Here is a 27,701-nt window from a genome sequence, read left to right as displayed (position 1 = left end):
AAGTTGTCAGGTCTACGAGCCCTGGCTTACATTTATTACAGTCTATTATCACTGCATATTAGCAAATGACTATGGGCCTGATTCAGACCCACTCGCAAGCGGGTCGATGGTGTGCCAGTGCGCACGCGTGAGCCCCGGAGCAAGCGCAAAAAGTACTCGCTCCGAGGCTCACTACAAAAGGGGCGGCTGTCGATGTTGATCGACAGCTCGCCCCGTTTTGTAGGCGTGGCTTCACAAACGGAGGCGTTCCCAAGCGAACGCCTGCCGTTTGTGGGCGGCCCCACTGACATCACCAGTGATGTCAGTGGGAGAGCTTCTGGCTCTATTAGAGCCGGAAGCTCTCTGGGGCTTGCGGCAACGAGACCCTACCGCAAGGGTCTCGTCGCAAGCCCGATGGTCGCGATGGTCTTGACCATCATCCTGGCCGCTCGCAATAGCTGTGGGTGGTCACCCGCAGCTATGCGAGTGGCCAGGAGGCCGCACCAAAAAAAAAAAAAAAAACCCTGATTCAGAGCGTCCGTCTCTGAATCAGGCCCTATGTACATAGGCTATACACAACCAGAGGCTAGTATTTGATTGGCTCAATCATTATCCAGCAAGTGCCACATAATTCACAGAAAATAGGCTGCATGCTCATTAGCAGTGGTTTATCCCTCAGAATAACTGCCTCCACTGTCACAATGATATACACTTTCTGTCTATCCCAGAGGTGTGATATATTTTGTCAACATTAATCATGCCGACACTGATGAAATGCTGACATTATTCGAATGTCTTCAAAATGCCCCTGGGGGTCTAGTGGTGACTTACCTGCTCCGGCAGCTTCAGCAGTGTATTCCAGCTGCTGCGGTCAGGTGATGATGACTTCCGGCGGTAAGTATGACTAATTCTAACCCCTAACCCTCCCCCTAGTGCCTAACCCCAATATCCCCTTCCGCAGCCTAACCCTTTGCTCCCTGCAGAATATCGACATTCTGCAGATATCAACATGTTCAATGTTGACATGATAATTGTGGACATTATGACTGTTGACATTGTAAATCAAAACATCCCTATCCCAGCATATCATACAGGCATTGTTGTCTATACATATTGCCTTCTGAAATTATGCAGGTCAGCTCATCTCTGGGCATCGGTTACAAGTGCATCCAAAGAGCAACTTTGTGCTTCATTCAATGGCAACTATAATAAACAACTCTGCGTTGATATATAGGCTTTCCTGAAAAACACTGAAAGAATCCAAAAAGGTAGAGCAATATAGTTTGTAAAGGTTAAACATAAATGTAGTCTGCAGAGCACATTCCAACAGTTTCATAAAAGAAGTTAGAACACTTGTGTAGCTCGCAGGGACTTCAGCACAAAGCCACGAACATAAACTGGAGCACTTATTTATTCAGCTATATATTACTAGTAATACTGCAGTATTGTGGCCCTTGGAAGCACTGGATATAACAACATGATGTACAATACTATAACAGATTTTATATCTGTAAAACCCCTCAGAAATGACCAAGACTGGTTACCTCTTCCAAGAGATGACGTAGCTGCCGGTGGCCACTCCGCTTGGAGAGTTTCCTATGGGTGGACACTGCAGACAGAAGCACTCACTGGCACTCTCTCCGGTCTGTAACACAACTGGTGAGCACATAAACATAACATTATGTCATCACTTCACAGAATACGATTTACTTTCATAGTGTATTATTGCTACCAACTAACAGCAATTCAAAATGCTGAAAGATTCAGATTAGAGGCGTTAGCCAAGAAGTCTCCCACAAGCAGGTATTGTGCTTCAGTAAATGAAAGGATTCCCTAGCACTATTTTTGCTACAAGCAATGGGGACCACATAACAAATATGTTTTGCTTCCACGGTGTGAAGATATAGTGACAGCAGAAATACAATATTACTTATTGATGAATATTGTGAGACATTTACCCGTTGGTAATTGGAATGACTTTGTTAGAGCTGCATTTTTATCATATGTATTTAGATGCTAAAATGCAACACACAATAATTAAAGTGCTACAACGTAATTTTGTACATCTCTCATGTAAATAACACAAACAATCTATTTTCTGTCATAGAGAGATGAATGAAGGACTTAATTTTGACATAACATCAGGTCATCTTAAACACACACATTCCGCAGCACATATCCTAACCCAATGCTCCATGCTCCTTCCTCACTATCTACCCCATCTGTGTCGCCCCTGTCTGTCCTTCCCCTTTAGAATGTAAGCTCTCACGAGCAGGGCCCTCGTCTCTCACATGCTTCTCCTATCCCTACTTATAGTATCATTTACTCCTACCTCCCCACAACGGCACCTAACATTTGGTTGCTGATGCCCTGCTGCTTGTGTTATGCAGCAATGTTTATAAACCATGTCCTTGTCCTGCATTGTTTTGTATTACTATTAACTATTTTTCTTGTGTGCTCATTACTCACCTTTCTCCACGTGAGATTCCAGCTGGTCTACAGGGGTGACGGATGGTGAGAGTTGCAGCTGGCTAGATAGAATAGTCAGTGCCCACGGGGAGGCGCTCAGGATATCAGTCATTAACAGGAAGGGGATGTCCGCATAGACACGATCTAGATGTTCAAACTGCAAAGGACATGCATTAAACAAGAGAAAATATCATTGACTGACAGCGATTACATTAAGAGAATGATAAACTCTGAAGTCCATGATTTACAGCTGTTACAGGATGATTCAAATGTCTTATTTAGGGGTTTGAAACTGGTCCTGTATAAAAGACTAAAACGTTTTTATTTGTTTGTTTCAATGGAAATTCACAGCTTAAAAGAAAGTGTAAGAGTACAATGGAAATGTACAGTACTGTAATACCTGATGATTAGTGATCTCAGTAGCTGTAATACTGACCTTTATAGACACAAACTTTACAGCAACCTCAAACGGATACACGGTCTCAATGGTAACAGTTTCATCCTGTGTGAAGACAATTAATAATCATGGAGAAACCAGGCAGATTTCTATTAAATACAATCTATATAAATGTATTAAAGTTAAAGCGTATGTGAACATTCACATATGAAAGTAAAGGCACACATCCACTTAGCGATAATACTGAGCAATTGCATGATTACGACATTGTAATCGTGCAATAGCTCTGTAATCGCGCTCCCGCTAGTCATTTCCGATATCAATCATCGCCCAAAAATGCTGTACAACCTGACAATACAATAACATCAGGTTCATTATGGTAGGGGGATGATTGATGTGCCTACACTGAACGACTGAACATTCAGTGTAGGCACATCACAGACTAACAAACGACTGCACGATTACAATGTCGTAATCGTGCAGTCGTTTTGATGTCAGCAAGTGGACGTGTGCCATAAGACATAGTAGCTTATAGGAGACAAATTCCATCAGTTGGCAGCCTAGGTTCTGCTCCTTTCAGTGATATGAGAGAATCCGCTTACTCTGTGGCATCTGCAGACAATCCCTTTGTCCTCAACTGACGTGTCTATCAGGTATGAAACATAGACCAGGAATACACGTGTGCCGACAGTGCCGCAGCGGATGTACAGGGGCATATCCAGCTGCAAAGAACACATAACACAACAATGCCAACAATATTATGGGTAAAATACAGGAAGACAGGGCCTAATCATTTAAGATTATCTAATAAATAATATTCAGAAAGCTGAATACAGACAGAGGCCGCTGTGATTTTTTTAATGAATAGTCACAGCGCCCTCATTTCAATCACCTTTAATGACCCCAACTTGCATATTATTTCAGCTGACAGACTAGTGCTTTCATATATTTAGCATGTGAACCCTGGACCCATAATGGCCACTGTCACATGATCACAGTATCTGAAGTTTTCACACATCTGTATGACAGCACTTGGTTTTGTACAGCGTTCAGGTTCTCAAGGGGGCGATTAGCTTTGATTTGGACCGGATAGCACTTGTGGACACAATCAAATTATACTACTATGTAATGTAACTAATAATAATTACAAAAAAGCAGAAGCACCTGGTTGGAAAGTATTATATGATAGATATGCAGTTTTAATTATTATAATATTATTATGCAGCAATGTAGAATCCATTGAGAGTTATATACCAACACATGCTCACATGTGCAGTTACCCACTGCATACAATTTTCTGTTACTGTTAAACTTGCAAAAAACAGTTAATTAGTCATGTTAAAAAAAAGTGTGTATCATAGCTCAGCATATGGATATATTAAATTACTTAAATTTAAAGTCAGGCACACACTAGAACAGCTGTTTTCAACAATTGTCCAATATATAGTCTAGTGCAGAGATTTCCAAACACGGCCCTCAAGGCACCCCAACAGGTCAGGCTTTAGAGAGATCCATGGTTGAGCAAAGGTGGTTAAATCAAATTGACTGAGGTACTAATTAAGTCACCTGTGATCAAGCATGGATATCCTTAAAACTTGGACTGTTAGGGTGCATTGAGGGCCACATTTGTGAACCTCTGGTCTAGTGTGTACCCAGCTTAAGTATTGCTAGAATAACAGAAATAGCAATATAAAGCATATACTTATGTATATAAATAAAAATAGGAAACCAAATATTATGCTACAAGAGCGTTTTTTCCCAGAAAGTAGTTTCAAGTATTTGATAAACGTACTTCCATGAGATCTATACATGACAGATGGATTGTGAAGTTAAGTAAATAGCAACAGCACAGTTTATGTTCATGTCCTATTATCCCTATATAAATATACTGCTGCTGGTTTACATAACTAAGTAATAGGTATGGGTAAGTCTTATTTACATTCCTGTAACAGAGCTGCATGGTTAGTAGGTTATTATTTTCCAGTGACAACACACACAGTGAGCTGGCTGAATGCACTAAAGGTCAGAGTGGCACCTTATCTCCAGGCTGCAGGCTCCCTATGGGGATGTCTGTGAGCAGAGCTGGGCTTGAGTCATCACACATTTCTGTTTCTTGAAGCGTAACCAGAGTCTTCTGTGTGAGGTTGGCATCCTGCCCTGTGAGAGACATTGTTATCCTAGGTTACTGCACAATGCATACCATGGTGTAGGGTCAGCTCAGGTAATCAAAAGTTCTCTGTTTAACGCTGTGGCTGCCAGCTATAAGGAGCCCAAACAGTAACAGACAAGCACACTAAACACTGGATGAATAGGACTGTGCTACCAAATACATCAATCAAGCTTATCCTAAACCTCTTAGGTACATGCATTTGTAAATGTCAATGGAAACTATACTAAAAGGCAATGGATTGAGTTGTGAAAATAAACATGAAAATATTCTGAATGGTATTATATAAGTAGCACAGATATTAATATGTGGGTTCAATTAATTTTCCTCTTTAATCACTGATCTAGAAACGAGACACACAATCCTGTGAACCAGAAAAGTTACAGATCAGATGAAAAATGCACAGGACTGTCATGGCGTCTATACTTTCTGATCCACAGTCCTAGAGCAGATGCGCTCCACCTTGTCAGTTCAACCGCGATACCATCTTGTAGATGTCTGACTGACCACAACTGTTGAAAGATGTCCGGGTGAAGGGACCACTGTATGGAATGGACAATGTGGTGGCTGAAATTTTCGCCCGCCCAGTTGTCTGCTTTTAGATTAAACAGAATTGATATCTATGTATTGTAAGCTTGCGAGCAGGGCCTTCCTACATATATATCTGTCTGTTATTACCCAGTGTTGTTCTATTAATGTTTACAATTGTAAAGCGCAACGGAATATGTTGCGCTATATAAAGGGTTAATAAATAAAATAAATATCGGCGTCCAGTTGTCTGCTCTTAGATTGAACTGCATTGATATTGCTGCCCATTGCCTGATCTTGCTGGGTCCTTCATTGCAAAGAGGCTTTTTACTGGTGGTTAATTTACACTGTGGTATTGTCTGACTGAATCTGAACAGGATGTCTCCGCAACAAAAGAGGATCTTGAAGCATAACGTTATGCACCTTTCTAGAGCATGTCCCAGAAACTTTTTTTTGGCTACTGCAGACACTTGAAGAGGCTGTGAGGGCCCCGTTGAGGACACCCCCTCCCACCACACCACCTGTGGACAAGTATCCGCCACACTGCATAAGTTGTACTACTTCCCTGCCAGGAAGTAGGTATTTTAGCAGTGCTCAAGTTTAGAGTACTGGCACCAATGTCAGTCCACCCCCACCAGACTTACATGTAAGTTACATATCTTCTCCATTTTATACCTGAAATTGAGTGACAACACTGCCACCAATGTGATAATCTACCTTAACCATCCCATGTTCCAACTTTCCCCCATGCATCCTATACATCACCGCCCCCCCTCCCTATGACCACCCAGCCACTTGATGGTGATTATCATCAATACAGTCCTTTCAACTAGAATACATGTCTGTCATCATTTCCATTAAGTTTGCAACAGTTGTACACAACACATAAAAACAGACATCAAGATACACCAACATCACACACGCAACAAACACAAGTATCTTATTAAGATTACCCTCCAAGGCATAGTGGCTCCTAACCCATTCACTGTAACAGCACTAGGACATAAAATTTTTAGAAGGTCCAAAAGGTAGCCCAGATGAGACTACAAAGGCACACCTCAGATGAGACTCACCACAAAGGCACAATTGCAGTGCAGTATGGTGTGGTTGGATGTAACCTAGTTAGTGTCAGTGAGGGGATACAGGGCGGTGAGCTTCCACAGACTTTGCTTAGCTTAGTTTAGGGCCTGATTCAGCAAGGATAGCAATGCTGCACGCAGGCAGCTTTGCAATTGCGATCCTTGCAGATATGGAAATGCAGACTAGTTCTGAACATGTGCACCTGTGTCCCAACCACATGTGTAGTGAAAAGCGTTTGCTCAGAAGCGCTTTACTTGTGCATCGAAGTAACGGAGACAAAGACTGAGGTGAGGTAGAAGACTGTGTGTAATCTGCAATATGGTGAACTTTGTGATATTTTCACATTTATGTTATTGTTTTTTTTAAACAATAGTGCAGTGTTGGCTAACCTTGACACTCCAGCTGTTGTGGAACTATATATCCCAACATGCCCTGCCACAGTTTTAGCATGCCATAATAGCAAAACTGTAGCAGTGCATGCTGGGTTATGTAGTTCCATAACAGCTGGAGTGTCAAGGTTAGCCAACACTGCAATAGTGCATGTCATTCACACACTCTTTGCCTAGGTATAGTATTGGAATGGGTTCAAATCCCGACAGCGCTAGCACAACGTGGAGGAAATCGCGACAGCGGAGGTAAGTAATCTAACCCTCCTTTAGGGGTACCTAACCCTAACCTCCCCTCCTAGTGCCTAACCAGTTAGTGCCTAAACCAGTCACACACAGAACAAAGGCATGCAGATTCACAGCGAATCAGACACATTTGAAGGTAAAAAGTCACATGAAAATAATGCTCGGCACTACAGGTTAATGCCACGGCATGGCAAGAAGTTCGTCCAAATATGGGACAATGTTGCCTCCCTGGGAGCGAAAATTGTCAATCACCGCCATCACCTTGGTGAAGGACCCTGGGAGCCGATGATAGGCCAAACGGCAGGGCCTGAAACTGGTAATGGGGATCCAGAATTTCAAATCGAAGAAATGCTTGATGCAGCTTCCAAATGGGGATGTGAAGATACGCATCCTTGATATCCAATGAGACCAGATATTCCACCTCTTCCAATCCCACAATCACTGACTGGAGGGATTCCATCTTGAATCTGTGATAATACAGATACAGGTTTAAGGATTTTAGGTTTAAGATGGGACGGACTGAAGCATCTGGCTTGGAAACTCCAAAAAGATTTGAGTAGAACCTCTGGAACTGGAGCCAGGACCTCTGAAGCCAAAAGTCTGTCGATGGCCTGCTGAAAGGATCAAACGTTTTTCTGGGTCAAAAGGAAGACCTGTGGTAAAAAACTGAACCGAAGGAGGAAAACAAAAGCCGATCTTGTAGCCTTGACTGACCAAACTGCAAAGCCAGGAATCCGAACACGTCTTGGCCCAGACCTCTGCAAACTCCAGAAGCCGTGCACCCACCTTGGAGTCTGCGAGGTGGGACAGGAGCCAGTCATGGCTTGTCGGCAGGTTTGGGTTCAGGACGACGAGAGCTGACAACTTGGTGTTCTCTAGCACGACCTCTTCAGGTAGCGGACAAAGCACCCCTGGGTCTGTCCTGGAATTTACGGAGAAAAGAAAGGAAGGCCCTTTAAAGGGCCGGCGAGGGGACAGAGTTGAAGAAGGCAAAAAGGTGCTTTTACCAACCGTGGCTAGAGAGACCCATTTATCTAATTCGGGACCAAATAGAATATCACCTGTAAACAGGAGCCCTTCAACTGCACGTTTAGATTCCGCAACCACAGGTCTCGATGAGCCGCCACAGCAGAGCCTACCTGTCTAATATCACACAAAGCTTCTCAGAGGAATACAGCAGATTCCTGTATATGAACCGCTAGGGTGATAAGCTCCGATCTAGGTGCATTAGATCGCAGACCTTCCGCAAGCTGCTCCGCATACTTTTCCACCGCCTTGTTGACCCAAGAGCCAACAAGGGCATGTCTAAGTAGAGTCTCTGCAGCTACATAGATGGTCTTGAGAGTGACTTCTATCTTGCGATCTGATCTGTCCATCAAGGTCATAGCGTCTGCTACAGGGAAGGTAGTTTTCTAAGATGGCGAGAGACTGCATAGTCCACCTGCAGAGGAGTTTCCCATCTACTCAGATTATCTAGGGGAAAGGATACAGAGACAGAAAACGGCGCGGAAGTTGAAATTTCCGATCTGGATATTTCCAAGCGTCCGCAATCTGTTCGTCCAATTTCAGGGACACTGGAAAGGTAACAGTGGATTTAGTTTTCTTACCGAACAGGTCTGCATCCACTGATTCCTGAACATCTGTATCCGACACCTGAAGTACCTCACGAACTGCGAGGATCAAAGTCTCCACCCCTTGCGACGATAGTTCTGGTTCGGAAGAGAAGACTTCCACATCCGAGTCCTCCAGTGTTTCGTCTTGATGTGAATCATTTCCATTAGATTATTCCTCCGATTAGAGAACCGCAGGTAAAGTTCGTTTTCTGGGCTGCCTATTGATGCCGAAATTTGATGGTCTGGAAGAAAAACTCATATGTATTAAACTGTCTACCGAACGGGATAAACCTTGTGCCCATTCATTGGTTGCCAAAGGGGGTTGGGAAGTACTGGGACCTGCCCAAGCAGATCCCCCTTCCCTTCTGGAGGCGGATAACTCAGAAGCTAGTTCCACCATAGCACCAGTAAAAGATTGCATCCAGGATGGAAGCATATGCACATCCTGCAGAGCAATAGACGTTTCAGTATCACGCGCATCACATAAGGAATTACCCTCTCAACGTACATGTGTGAATTTCTTCTTGCATTTAGAGCAAGAAAATATATTTTGTGTTGTTTTCTCTCTTGCTGTCATATTCACACTCACACACACACACACACACAAGTCTGAAGTACAGGACAGAAGAACAGGTCACAGCAAGCTCCCATCTTATGGGGTCTAACCAGCATAACGTTTGGAAAGCTCCCCCACCACCGCGGCAACTCTGCAGCACCTGCGTCTTTATAAAATGTCGCCGCACAGTGCAGAGCGTGCCAAGTGAGGGAGAAGGCGGTGCTACTATAAAGGTATGCCCGCCTAAGCTCCGCCCCCTCTGACGCGGGTCCCCTGGCAGAATGTATGGGGTAAGCTGCGCTATAATTCTCCCCACCGGCCTCTTATGTACCGTGGGGAGATCCCACTGATGGAGACCCAGCCGTGGGACTACCGCGCTGCGAGAGATCGGCACTAACACGCTCCCCACCGCAACTGTACTTGACCGTGGGGAGCAGCAGGAGGTGTGACAGACGTGAAGAACCCGCGCTGTTAAAGCCGCCCGCTCTCCTGTCCTGCTAGCAGGAGAACTGTCACTTCCTATTAGCGCAGGCATGAAGCCGCACTGACAGCCCAGACTTAACACCGCTCCTGCTAATCAGGTGCGGTGTGAATACTCACGGAGTCTATTGCAGCTGGGGTGCTGGGCTGCAGGAGAGTGAGGATCGGCGCCGGCTCAAAGCTTCTGCCCTCACAGAGACTGAGGTCTCATTAATTCCTTAACAGGGCACTGGCAGTAGCCGTGGTGGTGCCCTCCCCAGCGGCTCCCACGAAGCAGGCAGGCAGGCTGTGGAAGATAGCAGCCTGTCTGTCCTCACTAAAAAGTTAAAATAATGAAAAAAATAAATAAAATAGATAAAAGGGTCTGGAGACAGCCCAGTGTGCTCCGGCTAGTGTCGGGCACATTTTTAAAACGGGCTGATGGGGCATAGAGGGGGAGGAGCCAGTCACATCTTTAGATTTTTTTAAAGTGCCAGGCTCTCTCGACCCACGTCTATACTCCAGGGTTGTAACTCCAGTGTCCCATAGTGGATGAAGGAGAAAGGAAGTGCAGCCTCACTCTCTATATTTACCCATGGTTTAAGATAATGAATTACCCATGGTTTAAGAGAATCAACTGCAAACCAATCTCTAGCCTGATCAATTAAACAGGCAACTTTATATTTTTCAAGGTCGGGGGATGCCACCCCTCCCTCATCTTTAGAGAGAGAGAGAGAGAAAGTACCTCTAGTAATCTTTGGTTTATTTCCCTTCCAAATAAAATTCCCAATTATTTTATAAAATGTATTATATAACGATTTGGGAAGGAGACGAGGGATGGTACGGAAAAGTTTAAGAGAAAAAGGGGGAAGGGGGTGGAGTATCACCGCACAGGTTTGAATATTACCTATTATATAGGTTGATCATTACAAAATATTTGGTGTAGGTAGGTAGATATTATGCTCTAGAAAGTGGTTATAGCAATCACATACTTGTGTACATATGGTTGTGGAGGTGCTTCTCAGAGTAAAAATATCATAGAAAGAAAAAATTGTGGAGGGTCTGGCCATCCACAAATAGACTCTATAACGAGAGCACACAAAATAGCTATACCTCCCCTCTATAAAACTTAACCTTTACTAGGTATCATGTATGACATAATAAAAAGGACTCACAGACACACAGAACAATATATAAACACATAAATTGAAAAATTGAAGTGTGAAGATCACTTCAGTTGTTATTATTGCATAATAGGCGAAATATGCAAATTTCTTTTAAGAATACAACATGTAACATCATAAAAAAATAAATCTGGATATATCGTGTAAGCAACACAAGGTTCATCACAGTGAAATAATTGGTCCTCTTAGTGGGACATATAAAGACCACCGTTACTCTAATGGAGCGTACACACGGTCAGATTTGTCAGACTTGTCAGATGAACGACTGAACGATTAAACGATTTAAACGATTTGGACGATTTGACCAAAGTTTTGAACGATTTGAACGATTGAACGATTTTTGACTGCATTAAATGAATGGAATCGTCCAAGTCTGACTGCAAACCCATCAGATGTCAGATATCGTTATCTGACAAACGGGAACGCGCATCGTTGATCGTCCATCGTTCAGGCATGTCAGATATGAACGATTTTCCATCAGATATGAACGACTGAACGATTTTTAAATCGTTATCGTCCATATCTGAAGAAAAAATCTGATCGTGTGTATGCACCATAATAGAAGGGATAATTGAAATCAGAAAGTGAAAACGAAGGTAAGTTGGATGTATCCTAGAATGCAACTGGGCTCTACTATCTTATCTCATACAGTGTAGAGGAGAGAGAATGAGAGATCTACCAGTGCAAGTATCCCTTGAAAAAAGTCAACAGTGAACCACTGCATCAGACCCAATCTCTGCTGTTGGTTATTATACAATTTGCATTGGATAACCAATGAGAGGATTATAGGTTCGGTATGTGAGTTCCTGGGAAAAAGAATAGTATATAGAAACCAGAGGTATCTAAAGAAATAAACATAGGCTCTGCTGCTCCCTCTCATGTATATCTACAGAGGAGAGGAAGTGAGAGATCTCCCATGAACAGTAATCCCATGGAAATTGAATACATATATACAGATAATGGTTGGCTATCTGGACCCAAAATCTTCACCTATTATCGTCTTGCCAAATGGTATTGGACAGTAATCGGGAGGTTTATAGGGTCAGTATAGCGCCATCTAAAAGAAAGAAAATAGGATATCAAAACAGCAGGTAGAGTGTGGTTCATCCGCATGAAATGTACATAAAAATTTTTTTTTTAAATCAATGAGTGCAAGAATGTCACTCATATCTTCTACTTGAGTGAATATTTTTTAGATTATCTATATATGAGAAATCTCATTTACTCATTTTGAAAAACAATAGTTCTATATTTCAAGAATATTTATGTACAAAGAGATGTAAATTGTTTTGTTGACACAAAGGAAGCTGACAAATAGAGATCACAGGTCATTTATAGGGGAAGGTCTTATATCAATGTGGATATTGACACTACATGTGAAAAAAAGAAAATCAATTCACACCTGATACCCTATAGTGATATCTCCATCATTATGAAAACAATCAAAGCAGTAAACTGCAAGTAATACGGAGCAGAGTAATATTGATACAATTTAGCACATAATAAACACATTAGACATCACTTGTACATCTATGTTTTGAAAATTATACTGTAAAATATATAGATTTTGACTTATTCACATTACCAACCATTTCACATAGATGTTAGCATGATAGTTAAATAGCCACAAGTATGAGAAACAATCAATCCAAATCTCCTAAATCATTAACTATTTTATAAGTGGCTAAATAATGCAGGCTCCATATGTGGAGCAGAAACACATGAACTGTACTGTTGATTTGACATAGTTTAAATTGCCACAGATGTAAGATACAGTCAGATCCGAATCACCTGAATTCTTGGATATGCTATAAGTGGCTAAATAGAGTAGGAAATATAAACAGTACTGTTAACCTCACGTCAGGGTGTCAAGCCCGTGTGCTTGGTCACGGAGAACAGCTGATCTCCGTGACCAAGCCAGTTACAGGCGAAACGCACGTCGGATTTGGGTGCCCCGCGACTGCAGTAGCGGGACACATCTACACAAGGTTCAGTATCACCGTTACTACAACCCTTTTTCCCCCCCTTCCCCCGCCCTCCCCCTTTTATCTGCACACACGGAGCTGACACCAGTCAGACATCTATTGGATGCCCCGCGGCTTTATTATGCGGGAGACCTGAGCGTCTAGCGATACGGTACAGCTCACGGACTATACTTCACACACGCGCATTACTCTGTTCAGCCATTCACTGTCACCACTTTTCGTCCAGTCAATGTTGAGTTCTGGGTGCCCGGCGATTGTACGGTGCTTGACACCCTGATGTGAGGTTTAACAGTACTGTTTATATTTCCTACTCTATTTAGCCACTTATAGCATATCCAAGAATTCAGGTGATTCGGATCTGACTGTATCTTACATCTGTGGCAATTTAAACTATATCAAATCAACAGTACAGTTCATGTTTTTCTGCTCCACATATGGAGCCTGCATTATTTAGCCACTTATAAAATAGTTAATGATTTAGGAGATTTGGATTGATTGTTTCTCATACTTGTGGCTATTTAACTATCATGCTAACATCTATGTGAAATGGTTGGTAATGTGAATAACTCGCAATCTATATATTTTACAGTATAATTTTCAAAACATAGATGTACAAGTGATGTCTAATGTGTTTATTATGTGCTAAATTTTGTCAATATTACTCTGCTCTGTATTACTTGCAGTTTACTGCTTTGATTGTTTTCATAACGATGGAGATATCACTATAGGGTATCAGGTGTGAATTGATTTTCTTTATTTCACATGTAGTGTCAATATCCACATTGATATAAGACCTTCCCCTATAAATGACCTGTGATCTCTATTTGTCAGCTTCCTTTGTGTCAACAACAAATTACATCTCTTTGTACATAAATATTCTTGAAATATAGAACTATTGTTTTTCACAATGAGTAAATGTTTCTCATATATAGATAATCTAAGAAATATTCACTCAAGTAGAAGATATGAGTGACATTCTTGCACTCATTGATTAAAATTTTTTTTATGTACATTTCATGTGGATGAACCACACTCTACCTGCTGTTTTGATATCCTATTTTCTTTCTTTTAAATGGCGCTATACTGACCCTATAAACCTCCCGATTACTGTCCAATACCATTTGGCAAAACGATAATAGGTGGAGATTTTGGGTCCAGATAGCCAACCATTATCTGTATATATGTATTCAATTTCCATGGGATTACTGTACATGGGAGATCTCTCACTTCCTCTCCTCTGTAGATATACATGAGAGGGAGCAGCAGAGCCTATGTTTATTTCTTTAGATACCTCTGGTTTCTATATACTATTCTTTTTCCCAGGAACTCACATACCGAACCTATAATCCTCTCATTGGTTATCCAATGCAAATTGTATAATAACCAACAGCAGAGATTGGGTCTGATGCAGTGGTTCACTGTTGACTTTTTTCAAGGGATGCTTGCACTGGTAGATCTCTCATTCTCTCTCCTCTACACTGTATGAGATAAGATAGTAAAGCCCAGTTGCATTCTAGGATACATTCAACTTACCTTCGTTTTCACTTTCTGGTTTCAATTATCCCTTCTATTAGAGTAACGGTGGTCTTTATATGTCCCACTAAGAGGACCAATTATTTCACTTTGATGAACCTTGTGTTGTTTACACGATATATCCAGATTTATTTTTTTATGATGTTACATGTTGTATTCTTAAAAGAAATTTGCATATTTCGCCTATTATGCAATAATAACAACTGAAGTGATCTTCACACTTCAATTTTTCAATTTATATGTGTTAATATATTAATTGTTCTGTGTGTCTGTGAGTCCTTTTATTATGTCATACATGATACCTAATAAAGGTTAAGTTTTATAGAGGGGAGGTATAGCTATTTTGTGTGCTCTCGTTATAGAGTCTATTTGTGGATGGCCAGACCCTCCACAATTTTTTCTTTCTATGGTACGGAAAAGGTATAGGATTTCTGGAAGCAGAACCAATTTAGTAGCATCCAGTCGACCCATCCAAGACAACTCGTAAAACATCCAGTCTTTAGTGCAAATTGTATTTTAGTGTAAAAAATGTGTTAGTTTTGTAAATGTGGTAAGTAAAGGACCATAATTACACTCAATGATGTCACTATCCCTCTCAAAATGTATTCCCAAATATCTAAGTGACCTAGTCTGCCAAACGTATTTACAAGAAGCTTGTAATCTACCAAGCGAGGTCTCTGGAATCTGAAAAGGAATAGCTTCAGTCTTCGTGGTGTTCAGCTTGTAGAAAGAAACCTTAGTGTAGCTATCCAAAACTGAGTGCAGCACTGGGAGGGAACTTTCTGGTTTCAATAAGCATAGTAGGATGTCATCTGCAAAAAGACTGATTTTATGAGAGACTTTACCAACTATAGGGCCCTGAATAGCAGTGTTACTTCTAATTTTCTCAGCAAACGGTTCAATCGCTAGCGCGAACATCAGAGGGGAAAGCGGGCAACCCTGGCGAGTACCATTAGTAATATCAAAGCTGCCCGACAGACTACCGTTCATATAAATCCTGGCAGAGGGAGAGGAATAGAGAGCCAAAACAAACTAACATTCTGCCCCCAAATCCACAGCGTCTTAAAATAGCCTGGAGGTAACCCCAATGTAGCCTGTCAAATGCCTTCTCGGTATCTAAGGATAAGACCAGCAAGGGTTCTCTTCTAGACCCACAGTGATCTATTATATTAATAGCTCACCTTGCCTGCCCATAATGAAACTCACCTGGTCCTGATCAATCAACTGGGGTAACAAAGGACAAAGTCGGTTCGCGACCAGTTTAACGTATAGTCCGAATTCAGTAAAACAATAGGGCGGTAATTTTGCACCGAAGTAGGAGACTTACCCGGTCTAGGAAGAGCAAATAATCTGTGCCTCTACCATCTCATTGGGAAACCAGCCTTTCTCGGATGCCTCATTTAACACAGATGTTCAGAATACCGATGCAAGATCAGTTTTAAAGGTTTTCTAAAAATTAGACGGGTACCCATCTGGCCCAGGGGCCTTATCAAGTGGTAAAGAGTCTATTAGCTGCCTCCACCTCTTCCTGTGACCAGGGGGGGTTCCAAGGACAGGCATGCCTCAGGAGTCAAGGATGGTAGATCTAAATCTCCTAAAAAAGCATTAATGGCTTCCAAAGTAGGTTGGGGGGTGTTAAATTGTATAGCTTTTCATAGTACTCTGCAAACTTATTTGCAATCTCCCTTGGGTCAGAGACTTTGGCACCTTTAGAAATATATACGTGTTGTATTTGCTCTTTCGCCCGCCGTCCCCTCAACTTACACGAAGCAAGCGGCCCACCCTATTACCCAGAACATAAATATTCTGGTTACGATGCACAATGTTCCGCTGAACCACCTGCAATAAAAAAGTATTGGCTCTTTCCTTGCCCTGAGTAGTTCCTTAAAAATATTCTTGTTAGCAGGGTCCACTTTATGAGCAGCCTCTAATCTTGCCACTTTAGACTCAGCCATGTCACAGGTTTTTGTTTATATATTCGCTTGAGTTTTGCTGCTGCCTGAATTACAGACCCCCTCACCACTGCTTTTAAAGGAACACCAAAAATGAAACACTGAAGTGTCTCCAGACTTATTAGTATCTAAAAATAGGGATAAAGATTGCCAAATAGCCAATTTGGCCTCTGGATGTGTCAGTATGTATTTACCTAATCTCCAGGGAGCCGCAGACACCTGTCTAGACCCTATATCCCATATCAAAAAAAGGGGGGTTGGTCCGTCAATTTAAAAGAACAAGTGCGAGATATCAAGATAGCAACCCCAGCATTCTTAGTAGGGCCGTTAGCCGTATAGCAAGAGGGGAATTTATAATAGGTGAAAGCTTGGGGAAGAAACTATTTAAAATGGTTCTCCTGGACTGCTACTATATGGGCTTTCAACCTCTGAAAATGAGGGGAATTAAGACCCTTGGCACTTATAGATACTATAAATAAAAAATCAAATACAAAGTGTGATATGTAGCATAACAATTGTGTGAAACACAAGAAAATGCAATGTAGTCCTGAAAAAAAAAAAAAAAAGGATGATGGGGGAACGGGGGAATGGGGGGGGGGGGGGGTTGACAAGGGCAAGGGAAGAGATAAAAAAAAAAAAGAGAATTGCATAGAGAAAAATAACCAAAAGTGAGGCTAGAGAAAGCTGCCAAACCGTGGCAGCACTATGAGAAAGGCGGGGGTTGGAGGCCAGCCCCCCATCACCCAAATCAATAAACTTAATAGTGATAAACTGCAATAACCATAAACCCGCCCGTAGCCCTGCTAGATTCTATTCAATAGGCCAGAGGTTCCCAAAGTCCTCCATTACAGTCCACGTTTTAGGGATATCCATGCTTGTGCACAGGTGACTTAATTAGTACCTCAATCCATTTGATTTAACCATCTGGACTCAAACTTGGATATCCCTAAAATGTGGATTGTTATGGCGGACTTTGGGAACCTCTGCAATAGGCTATATGAACATAAGATTAACGGGCCAATTATAAAGGCGGTGCAAAATATAGTGAAAAATGGATTAGAAGGCTTTAGGAAAGGGATTATGAAACTCCTCAAAGACCTATTAGTAACCCTGAGTAGAGTAACACAAACACATCAATATCAAAGTCACCCAAAAATAAATAGACACACATTAATAACACCACATAAATGTTATGCACCAAAACACAAGACATGTACAGATGAAAAAGAACACTTGTGGAGAGACACTATATGGTGAAGCAGGGTAACAAAAATAAAGAAAAGCAATCAAACTTGAAGCTCAGGATTCAGGTTTAAGACGACGACGGTCCCACCGTGGTCCAGTCCTGCTGAACTCCACGGTCTGGGGAGGATCTAGAAGAAGTTCCAATAATTGTCCACTCCTTGAGAGCTTTCATGTCCTCGGGGGATGTGATCGGTACAATGGAGCCATTACGTGCTATGAGCAGTTTAGTAGGAAACCCCCAGCGATAAAGACAATTAGCTTTACGCTTGTAACTTGGTAGTAAGAACGTCTTTTAGCCAAGGTGGCCTGTGAGAGGTTGCCAAACAGCTGCAATTGACCCAAGATCTCTGCCGACTCTTCAGAAAGCCTAGCAGCCTTCAATAGTGCCTCCTTGATATGGAATGAATTCTCATAAGGACATCCCTCGGAACACCTTCCGGAGCATTTCCAGCTTTGAGAAGTCTGTGGATGCGATCTATTAAGATATCAGAGGATTGGGCTGTAGGAAGGAGTTTCCGAAAGAGCGCTACAGCATAGTCCTGAAGGCTGCTATGAGAGACTGTCTCAGGCACTCCACGTAATTTCAAGTTGTTGCGGCGTGATCTGTCCTCCAGATCGCACACTTTATCCCGAAGAGCGCCCACTTCTGACTGAAGGGCCTCATAGGATACTACAAGATCATTGTGCGAGCTGACAATATCCTCCATTTTATAGTTTCCAGATGGTCCGTTCTGCCACCCAAATCATCTATAGATTGCAGACAGGACTGAAGGGCATCCCTGAACTCGGCAGCTACTTCAACTTTAAACTGAGACAAAAGATGCTTTATAGTACCCACCGTTAGCGCTTCACTGTCATCTAGAAGCATAGTAGTAGAGGGGCCCGTGGGGGGAGTTGGAAGACTATCTATTTTGAGCTCTGCTAACCCCAGCGGGCTTGGGTTTAGAAGATTGTGGTGAGGGCTTGAAGAATGCCACCTGAGAAACAGGTTTAGAAACCTTACATTTTTTTAGGAGCCATAGTAGGAAAAAATAAGGAATCAGCTCAATAGACGTAGGAAGTGTAATATAGGTAGTAAGTAATGGCTCCACGTATCCTTAACTCTGTAAGGCCATACAACACTAATGGTGATAGGAGACATAAAGGTGGCTTGCTGACATATAAAAGGAGTCATGGTGCAGCGTACTGTGAAAATAAGAGACATCCCAGGAACTCCTAATTAGATGATGTTTAGAGTGTAAATACTGGTCGTCTCCATAATAGTAAGTAGGCAAGTCCAAGGGCAAGATCAGTGCAACCAGAGAGGTAGCAGTGATGGTATACAAATAATAAGGCACAGTACCTTCCTTGTACCAATCACTGAAGCTGCAGGAACCACAAAAGAAAAGATCCAGCTGAGCAGAGCGTGTAAAATGGTGGCGGCCTCCCACGACTCGCGGCACTTTGCAGTGCCTTCTAGAGGTCCCCTGCTGTTGTATAAGGGGACTCCACCGGCAGCGAGTGGACCACAGCGGTCTGCGGGGACAGCGGGAGGCACTCAGAGAGCCACGGTGCATACAGGAGTTCCTGCGCGGCCGTGACGTCACACGTCCCTCCGTCTTGACACCAAACTTCAGACCGCGGCTCCACTAGAGGATGCAGGCCAGGAAGCCCCGGGTCTCTGGAGACACTCCCTGAGCCCTGGAAAGGAGGTAGGGGGGCCGCGGGAGCACTAAAGGACAAGGCTGGCAGGACTGGTATAGCCAATAGGGCTGCACACGGCAACCATAAAGTACAGGGAGCCGGAGCTGTGGAGGACACGTCCGTACAGCATGCCAGACAGGCCACGCTCCTACACTTTATTTTTAATCTTGTTGGGGAATTCTTATTCATTGAAGTTAGGACCATCAAATTGGGAGAATCAAATCACAAAATAAAAGTAAAGTTTACCCGGTTTAAGTCCCGCAGTGAGTTTCACATCCTTCATGACCATGGTCTCCTGGGATTGAATGGTTATCATCAAACAGTACATTTCATTATTCAAGGCTGGAGGCTCATGACGCAGTTGGACAGACACCTTAGGTACTCTAGAAATAATCCTAAAAAATAGAAAGCATGGATCTTCAGCTGTCTGAAAGAGAATTAGGTGAAATAAAGATGTATAAAGATATGTGTTCTAGGGATTACTAACATGGTGCTGGCTTGGATTGTGATACTGTCCCACTGCACCTCGGTATCAGGTAGTTTAGGCCTGCGCTTAAAAGAGCGAGCCGTCTGTATGGCTTCCTGAGCAGAAGCAGCGTCTCCTCCGCCCCCTCGCCAGTTCAGAATCACACAGCGGCCCGCCTCACTGCCCAGGATTAGATCTACGGAGGTGATCTGAAAGGTGAAAACAAGTGTACCTCAATAGCAACCACATTTACATCTGACATAGATCCATTCATTAGTGTAAGTGTTGTGTCATATATGACCTGACAGCCGCAGGTACCTCATGTACTGTACTATATCTGACTATTTGCAGCCGGCTATGATCCTTTTTCAGCATAAATGAGGAACCAATAATATTACTACAGTATATTGTGACTATGCAGGTAATGGAGATGATCAAAGAGCATACACTCATATTGTGATTGTAAGGGGAATAACATGTGGCAAAATCTAAAAGATTACCATTTACAAATGTGCCATCATACATCGAGCCTTATTGCACTCTAAACAGCCCTTCTAGTCACGCCATGTCGTTGCGTGACTTGGTAGCGCCGAACATTTTTTAGTGTGACCTTTTACCTTCAAATGCATCTTATTCGCACAGTGATGTGAATATTTAGCACAAGCAGATTCTGCTGATTAAAATGATATGCGGCATGCCTATATTCTGTGAGCGTCGGCGACTGTAACGTAGCGTTTCGTATGCAGATACACCCGCAGTTGCACACAGAACATGCTGTATATCATTTTAATCAGCAGAAGCTGCTTGTGTTAAATATTCGCATCGCTGTGCAAGTAAGAAATATTTGAAGGTAAAACGTCGCACAAAAAGACGCTCTATGCTACAGAGTCACACAGAGCTCCTGCGTTATGTGTAGCGCGACTTGTAGCACACGGAGGATATATGTATGTGGACACATCTGTACATTACTCTTGTATACAGTTGATTCACTCTACTACTCATGCATAATTTAATATCTCTGCTCTCACTCACCTCAACTTTTTTCCCAACATCTTCTGTTTTGGCAACAAATTTAAATGTGAATTTTCGGGTCTTCCCAGACACCAGACACATTGTCCCCTGTGCTGACTGCTCCAGTATATCGCTGGCTTGGTACTGTTCCTCCACCACACAGAACTGGTTATATTCCTGCCATAGAAGAACAAATCAGAATTACTTTTCTATAACAAGTCATCAGATAATTATTTATGGGCAATACTTGGAGTCACGTCAGTTTTACAGAGGCCATGCACTGCAAGCAGGAAGAAACAACAAAAAGTAATCCCCCAGCACACTAAATGAAATCAGCAATAAGATTTGAAAAACTACATGGTGGTAGATAATTCAGAGATCTCAGCTGCATATCTTTGCAAATATATGCAACTGAGATCTCTGAATTATCTACCACCATGTAGTTTTTCAAATCTTATTGCTGATTTCATTCAGTGTGCTGGGGAATTACTTTTTGTTGTTTCTTGTATAGATTAACCCCTCCCTTACATGCACCTGAGTGATATTACTGAAGTGATTGAGCAGCTTCCAACTTGTATTACTGCAAGCAGTAACCCTGTACTGTGTCCTAACACTATGACATGACTCTCCGCATCAACATTAACTATGCACGATACCTGATTGCTGAATCCAACACAGAGTTTAGAGAAGCGAATTGGGTGCGGGCAGTCAGTTTTCAGGTAAACAAACAGCTCAACCGGAGCATCGACATGGAAACTCGGAGCCAGGAACTTGGCTTTGCATTGTACTAGGCCAGAAAATAACAGAACAATATGAGACTGCAGGCTAATAGAGGACACCACACAACGTGCTATGCAAAATATTTCCGATGATGTTACAAACTGCATTTTGTAGATACATACCAAATGGAACAAAGTCCTGCACTTCAATGGTGAACAGGTTACTACCTGCCAAGGAAACACGATCTGCCCACAACCGCTGTGCCGCTTTCACCATGGTGACATCACACTCCGGCTCTGGATCAGGACTCTCATTCTGCACAGCAGAGAGAGAAGTGAATAACCTATATAGGGGGGATTCTATTAGTCACGGTACTTTACCGCCAGCTAATTGATTCCCCAGGCTAATTCAATTTGCCCCGAAGACTGAACTTATCGGGGGCATGGCCTAATCGTGGGTGGCGTGGACAAGCCCCTCTTAGGAGAAAAGAACGGCCATGCTGAGGAGGGGGGCTCGGCGAGCCCCTCAGCCAGAGTAAGATCCAAGGAGGCTGCGATCATTGTGATTGCACCCCCACCCCCGCAGAGGAGAATAGACTGATGCTGCTACTCAGCGGCAGCAGTCTTCCTCATTCCACTGCAGCCTTGCTAACAGCGACGTGTGCTGAGACGCTGACAGTAAGCCAGCATCATCGGGGATTGTTTTTCACCTCCGATAAGTGCTATTTTTTCACCGCCGCAATCATGAAAACACATGGATCCGGGAACTAACCCCGTATCCTGTGTGTTTTCACCCAAAAACGGGAACTTTTTCTTGTGGTAAAAATGGAGGGTAATTGAATTGCCTGAAAAAAAAAATATTTGCGGTAAAGTCCCATTTTTACCACCCGAAAAATGATCATAGGCAAATGAATTCCCCCCATAGAGTGACTACAATAATATCTGCTCAGTATATCTGGAGAGTTAACTCACCATTAACACATTAATCAGGTTCTTCTGAATCCTAGACTTCTGATCATCTTTCAGTGTTGATGCTGTTTGCAGAATGAAAAATCATCAGCATGCTCATTAGCAAGGTTCCGTAACATACAGAGCTGGGCTGATAGGTAGGCTGGTGTCTCTTTTGCCTGGTGCAAAGGGGCATTTCGCCCATGCAAACTTTATACACTATAGCACTAGTCTCATTTGCTCTCATCAATTCCAACGATAGTAGATCTACTGATGAGTCTGTCATGATCCAAGTGCTATGTTCTATTTTTCTCCTATAATTTTTGCTATCATGTAGCTGCACTAAAGGATCCAATCCATGGTTACCCAAAGGAGTATTTCCACAGACAAAGTACGACGTCTCAAAGAAATCTGACCTATCAAATCACCAGGACATTACACTGTCAACACAGTGGAATCAATATGTTTACACATCTTATTTCCTAACTAAACATAAATGAGGGCAGTCACTTCCAATGACGATATTGGCTGTACGATATAAATACTGACAGAAGTGAGATTATCCTCCTCTTGTGGGAAAGTGTACCTCTTCCTAGCAGCTCCAGAGAATAGGTGATATAATCTTTCAGTTGGGCCATGAGATAGGCACATTTCAGGGCTGTGGTTAATATGGAGGTAAGAAGTGTCCACCACCTCTCACTGCGATAGTCACACATGACATAGTCCAACAACCTGTGCAATACATGACGTCAAAGATTATAAAGAACACACAAGTACCTAGAGTACGTAAAGATACTCAATTAAATATTTAATAATTAGATATGGATATACAGATTCAACTATCAAGTGTTCTGCACACCTTTTAGATTGAAAGCACATTTAGACAGGGCCATCTTCCAGTTTTGTTTCATGTCATTGTAATGTATTTGTATCATGATCGCCTCAATGTACAGTGTGCCAACCAGCTCTCATCCCAACCATCCGCTCTATGCTCCTTGTACAATGTCTATCCCCTCTGTGTCATCCCTGTCTGTCTAGCCTTTCACTATAGATTGTAAGCTCTTTCTCTTCCCTCATGTGATTTTCCTTCCTTCGCTTATGGCATCATCTCCTCCCTGCTGCCAACAACGGCAGAGCCGGCGCAACTTTTGTAGGTATTACGATTGTATGTAGAGCAATTTTACATACTGTAAAGTCTTCTGCACTTTTTTCTTGTTTTGTTTGCACGGTTTCGGTTTATGTACTTTGAAGGCGATTCAACTCAGCAAGATTTGAATAGCGCTTGTAAGGAGTTTCCGGAGCTATTCAATTGTTCCCATCATGCCCTGCACTTAACACCTGGCATGAAGCGTGGTAACCGGGTGTTAAGTCTCGGTAACTGGCATTCTCCGACTTAAGTGCCGGTGCGATGCTGTTAGCACACGCGCTAAGCAGGAAAAGAGCATCATGGCCCTAGTTTAGTCAGATTTCTGTACGCACCTCAGGAGGGTGCAAGCAGATATTCTATAGTCGCGAGATCACAGTGCAGTCAACTAAATAGCTCAGGGAACTCCTTCCCAGAGCTATTCAACATCGCGCAGAATTTAATCGGACCCTTTGTAATGTGCTGCAAACCCCTTGTGGTGCCATATAAAGAATGATTATAATAATAATGTGGACACTTTATAAAGAAAAGACAATAATAGTAATGCTACAGTGATTGTCTTTATGTGGGACCACTGAGAAAGGGAGGTGACAATCAGTTTGAGTATATACGTACACCGATACGGTTTGTCTGATCTAAATTAATTTACTTATCTACTGGCAGTTTGTCCAGCACAAAGGTAATGTTGGATTGAAGTACAGTATGGACCATTACACCAATTATTCAGATGAACTTTAGAACTTACTTCAGGGCTTTAGTATAATCTTTACCATAGTAATATTCTTCTCCCATCTGTACCACTATAAAGGTAGCAGAAACAAAACAAAATGAATTTGAGTGAAATCACTGGGCAGGGACCAAGTGTGACTGAATCAATACATATGAACAGTATAAAAGTGCTGCTTACAGCTTGAGCCTGTGTTACTCTGCAAAAAGCAGAGTGTGAGATTTTGGGACTCCATGAGGGGTATTCAATATGAAACGTAAACTTCGCTGTCGAAGTTTACGTTTCATATCGGAGATTTTTCTGGGATAAAGTATCGGGCGCGCGCCCGCTTTATCCCCGTATTCAATATCAAATCTACGAAAACGGGAAGGTGCGAAGTGGGATTTGCGTAAAAAAACAAAATTTTCCAGGAAAAAATTGTAGGACCCCCCTAAAGTTGTAAAAACATGGGGGATCACGATGGGTACCCCCGTTTTAGCCTGCAAATGAAAGTCGGGGATTTAAATAGCCACAGCAGGTCTTTTTTTCCCGACATTGAAGAAGTGTTGCAGAAGAGCACTTAGGTTATTTTTTTCGTTTTTTTAAGTGGTCCCATCAAGTTTGGGGTACATGAAAATGGGTACTAGCATAGTTTTATGTCCCTAAAGTAAGTTTTAAAAAATTCTGCAACTATGCACCTGCCGCTAATAGCCTATTCTAGAATACACCTGCCGCATACTTGCAGAATAGCCCTAAACCTATTTCCCTATTTAATTTTTTAGGGTGTCCCTATTTTTTTTTTTTTTGACACAGTTATTTTTTAAAATGTAATTCCCAGGGGTGCAGGCTATTTTTTTTAAGCCTGCACCCCTAAACCCCAATTCTGCACTTTTTTTCGCCACCTATTCAGTGGTGAAAAATTATCTCCGTTTTTTTTCAAAGACTTTTCGAACCTGCGAAAGTCTTTGAAATTGAATACAGTGTAAAACTAAAACCTGCGATAATGATGTCATAGGTGCGATATTAATGCAAAAACTGAGTTTTCGCTCCATATTGAATTCCCCTACATGCGAGAGAGAGACTGTTTATTTGCAGACTAGCTGCCCGAGGATAGTCAGGGGCGAAGCAGTGAGTTAGTTGCCCTGAATGGGGGCTAGGCTGTTTGTTTTCGGTTTGATTTACGCTGACAAGTAAAGCTCCATTTGTTTCATTTTACCACGGAAGCGGTGTGCAGGGACCCTAATTCCAGCATCTAACACTGCACCACTGACACCCCTCTACCAAGCTAATCACCTCAGATATATCGCAGTACTAAAGAGTGGCCTGACCTAATGCCCAGTCCCTCACCAGGGGCTCAGGCTATTGCCTGCCTACCTTAGGGTACTTAAAGTGACCTGGGTCTAATGTCCAGAGTCACAAACTCGTGGCACAGGCCCTCTGTCCGCCTAACATGACCAACAGGCCTGACTGCACCCTCAGGGCCTAATGCCAGACAACTGGTGGTCTAAGGATGGGAGGAGGGGTAAATTACAAATGGCCAAGGCTGCCTACCGGTCAGCTGGGAGAGGCTACAGTGGGGTTTTGTTTAACTCTTTACTTCCCACCACCTGCAGCAGTCTCCGGTCCTCATCTTCGCTCTTATGCTATCTTCTTTCTTTACCACACCGTCTTCTGGCTTCTTCCACGGCTGCCACAGTTCTTCACCCAACATAATTTTCTCTTCACGCCACCAAAATGAAGGCTCTGCTTGGCGGCGTCTGACGTCGCAAGTGGAGCTATGATGCGGAATTATTATGCGGAAAGCTGCAATTGGGTCACAATGGCTGCTTCTGATTAGCTGCCGGTTTGCGAGACGTGATTGGCTCGCAGCCAGTGCCAAATTTCAAATAGCCGCAGCTCCCTATTGACCGCTATCTTTCACTTTATATACGCACAGGTAGTAAGGATCTTCTTTTTTAATACTTACATTTTATTTTTCAAGATTTAAAATGGTACTTACTCAAGTGACTTTTCATTCGTGGGCACTTGTACTTCTTAAACTGAGCTACAGCATTGCTGAGGAGGCTGATAATAAGTTCCTAACCAAGACACAGGGTAAGAGGTACAGTAAGAAGACATCCCAACATAAGGGTCAGAGGAGGGCAACACAACCTGCTGCTTACCGAGTGAACGACATCTCTCTCTTTCTGCTGAAGAGCAAGAATACCTGCCTTCTCCTTCTCGGGATCTGTAAGATCAAAACCTGCAAAGGATACAGTATATTCATTCATGAAACGCTACGAATGTGGGACTACAAGCAACTGTGCAGGTAGGACGCCACTGACCAGAGCATGATCTCTAGGGTAAAGAAATCTCTTACATAATAATATACATTACGGAACCCTTCGTGTGTCATAGAACGTGATATTTCTCTAGATTCAGTTTTAACTGTATTGCGAGCAACGGCGTGTAATTCCTAAAGAGCACAATACAAATCTTATATTACAGCTCTAAACAAGAGTTAAAACTAAAGCTGGGTACACACTATACAATCTGTAATGAAGGCTCCTTCAGTAGCTGGGCTGCCCCCAGCCCTCTCCCTGCACTGAAAGGAGCACCATACAGCTGCGGCGGTGGGGATGCCCAACCTCCCGACAACTGGTGGGACACTTCGGCCCGTGGGTGGAACAACGGGGCAGTGCCTGAAAAACTGGACTGTCCTGCTAAAACTCAGGATGGTTGGGAGGGGTGCACCCTCTATGGGGTTGCGCCCTTGTACGACCGTACTGGTCGAACGTGCCTCGAGCTGGCCCTGGATGGATGCCATGCTGCTACTTGCAGCAGGGAGCAATCCAATGCCATTGTACACCGGGTCGAGTAGTGTGTACGGCGCGTGTGATGATGTATGTTCTGACACTGGGTACACACATTGTATAGGGTGTACCCAGCTTAAGGTTTGTGTCATATAACTGGCTAGTAGTGCAGTGGAGGGTGGAAGAGGTAAATAAACATTTGATTCTGAGGTGGACATAGTGTAAATGCCGCTCGCAAGTGACAGATGTTTTCAGTCTGTGCATGTGTCCGAGCCAAACTGCGCATGTGCACTGATAGATACCGCCGGGAGCCACAGAATGAACGAGGCAGAGAGGCGATTTGGGTGGTAACAGGGGGAGGGCTAGCCAGACGCGGGCATGTAGTGGGCGTGTCACAGTCAGTGTCTTTTTCCACACTTGCACTGACAGAGTTGGTCATGTGTAGACGGATAA

At 42.9% G+C, this 27,701-nt stretch overlaps 1 protein-coding gene across 2 annotated transcripts in view; it reads right to left on the bottom strand.

Annotated features, from left to right (window-relative positions):
• TRAPPC11 (trafficking protein particle complex subunit 11) overlaps nucleotides 1–27,701 on the bottom strand; it is a 67,268-nt gene that overhangs the window by 16,338 nt on the left and 23,229 nt on the right. For both annotated transcript variants that reach the window (XM_088446973.1, XM_088446972.1), the window contains exons 12-26: nucleotides 26,619–26,698; nucleotides 26,456–26,534; nucleotides 24,496–24,550; nucleotides 23,193–23,338; nucleotides 22,631–22,692; nucleotides 21,842–21,974; nucleotides 21,596–21,726; nucleotides 20,961–21,116; nucleotides 19,950–20,137; nucleotides 19,709–19,857; nucleotides 4,881–5,002; nucleotides 3,448–3,567; nucleotides 2,885–2,950; nucleotides 2,449–2,605; nucleotides 1,524–1,635 (exon numbers count right to left, since the gene is read on the bottom strand). In XM_088446973.1, the coding sequence (XP_088303099.1) occupies nucleotides 1,524–1,635; nucleotides 2,449–2,605; nucleotides 2,885–2,950; nucleotides 3,448–3,567; nucleotides 4,881–5,002; nucleotides 19,709–19,857; nucleotides 19,950–20,137; nucleotides 20,961–21,116; nucleotides 21,596–21,726; nucleotides 21,842–21,974; nucleotides 22,631–22,692; nucleotides 23,193–23,338; nucleotides 24,496–24,550; nucleotides 26,456–26,534; nucleotides 26,619–26,698 (1,756 nt within the window). The remainder of the gene's footprint in view (nucleotides 1–1,523; nucleotides 1,636–2,448; nucleotides 2,606–2,884; nucleotides 2,951–3,447; nucleotides 3,568–4,880; nucleotides 5,003–19,708; nucleotides 19,858–19,949; nucleotides 20,138–20,960; nucleotides 21,117–21,595; nucleotides 21,727–21,841; nucleotides 21,975–22,630; nucleotides 22,693–23,192; nucleotides 23,339–24,495; nucleotides 24,551–26,455; nucleotides 26,535–26,618; nucleotides 26,699–27,701) is intronic.

Source organism: Taudactylus pleione, unplaced genomic scaffold (genome assembly GCF_031769625.1).
Source record: "Taudactylus pleione unplaced genomic scaffold, aTauple2 ptg000408l, whole genome shotgun sequence".
Classification (NCBI taxonomy): Eukaryota; Metazoa; Chordata; class Amphibia; order Anura; family Myobatrachidae; genus Taudactylus; species Taudactylus pleione.
This window is presented reverse-complemented; position numbering and strand designations above follow the sequence as displayed.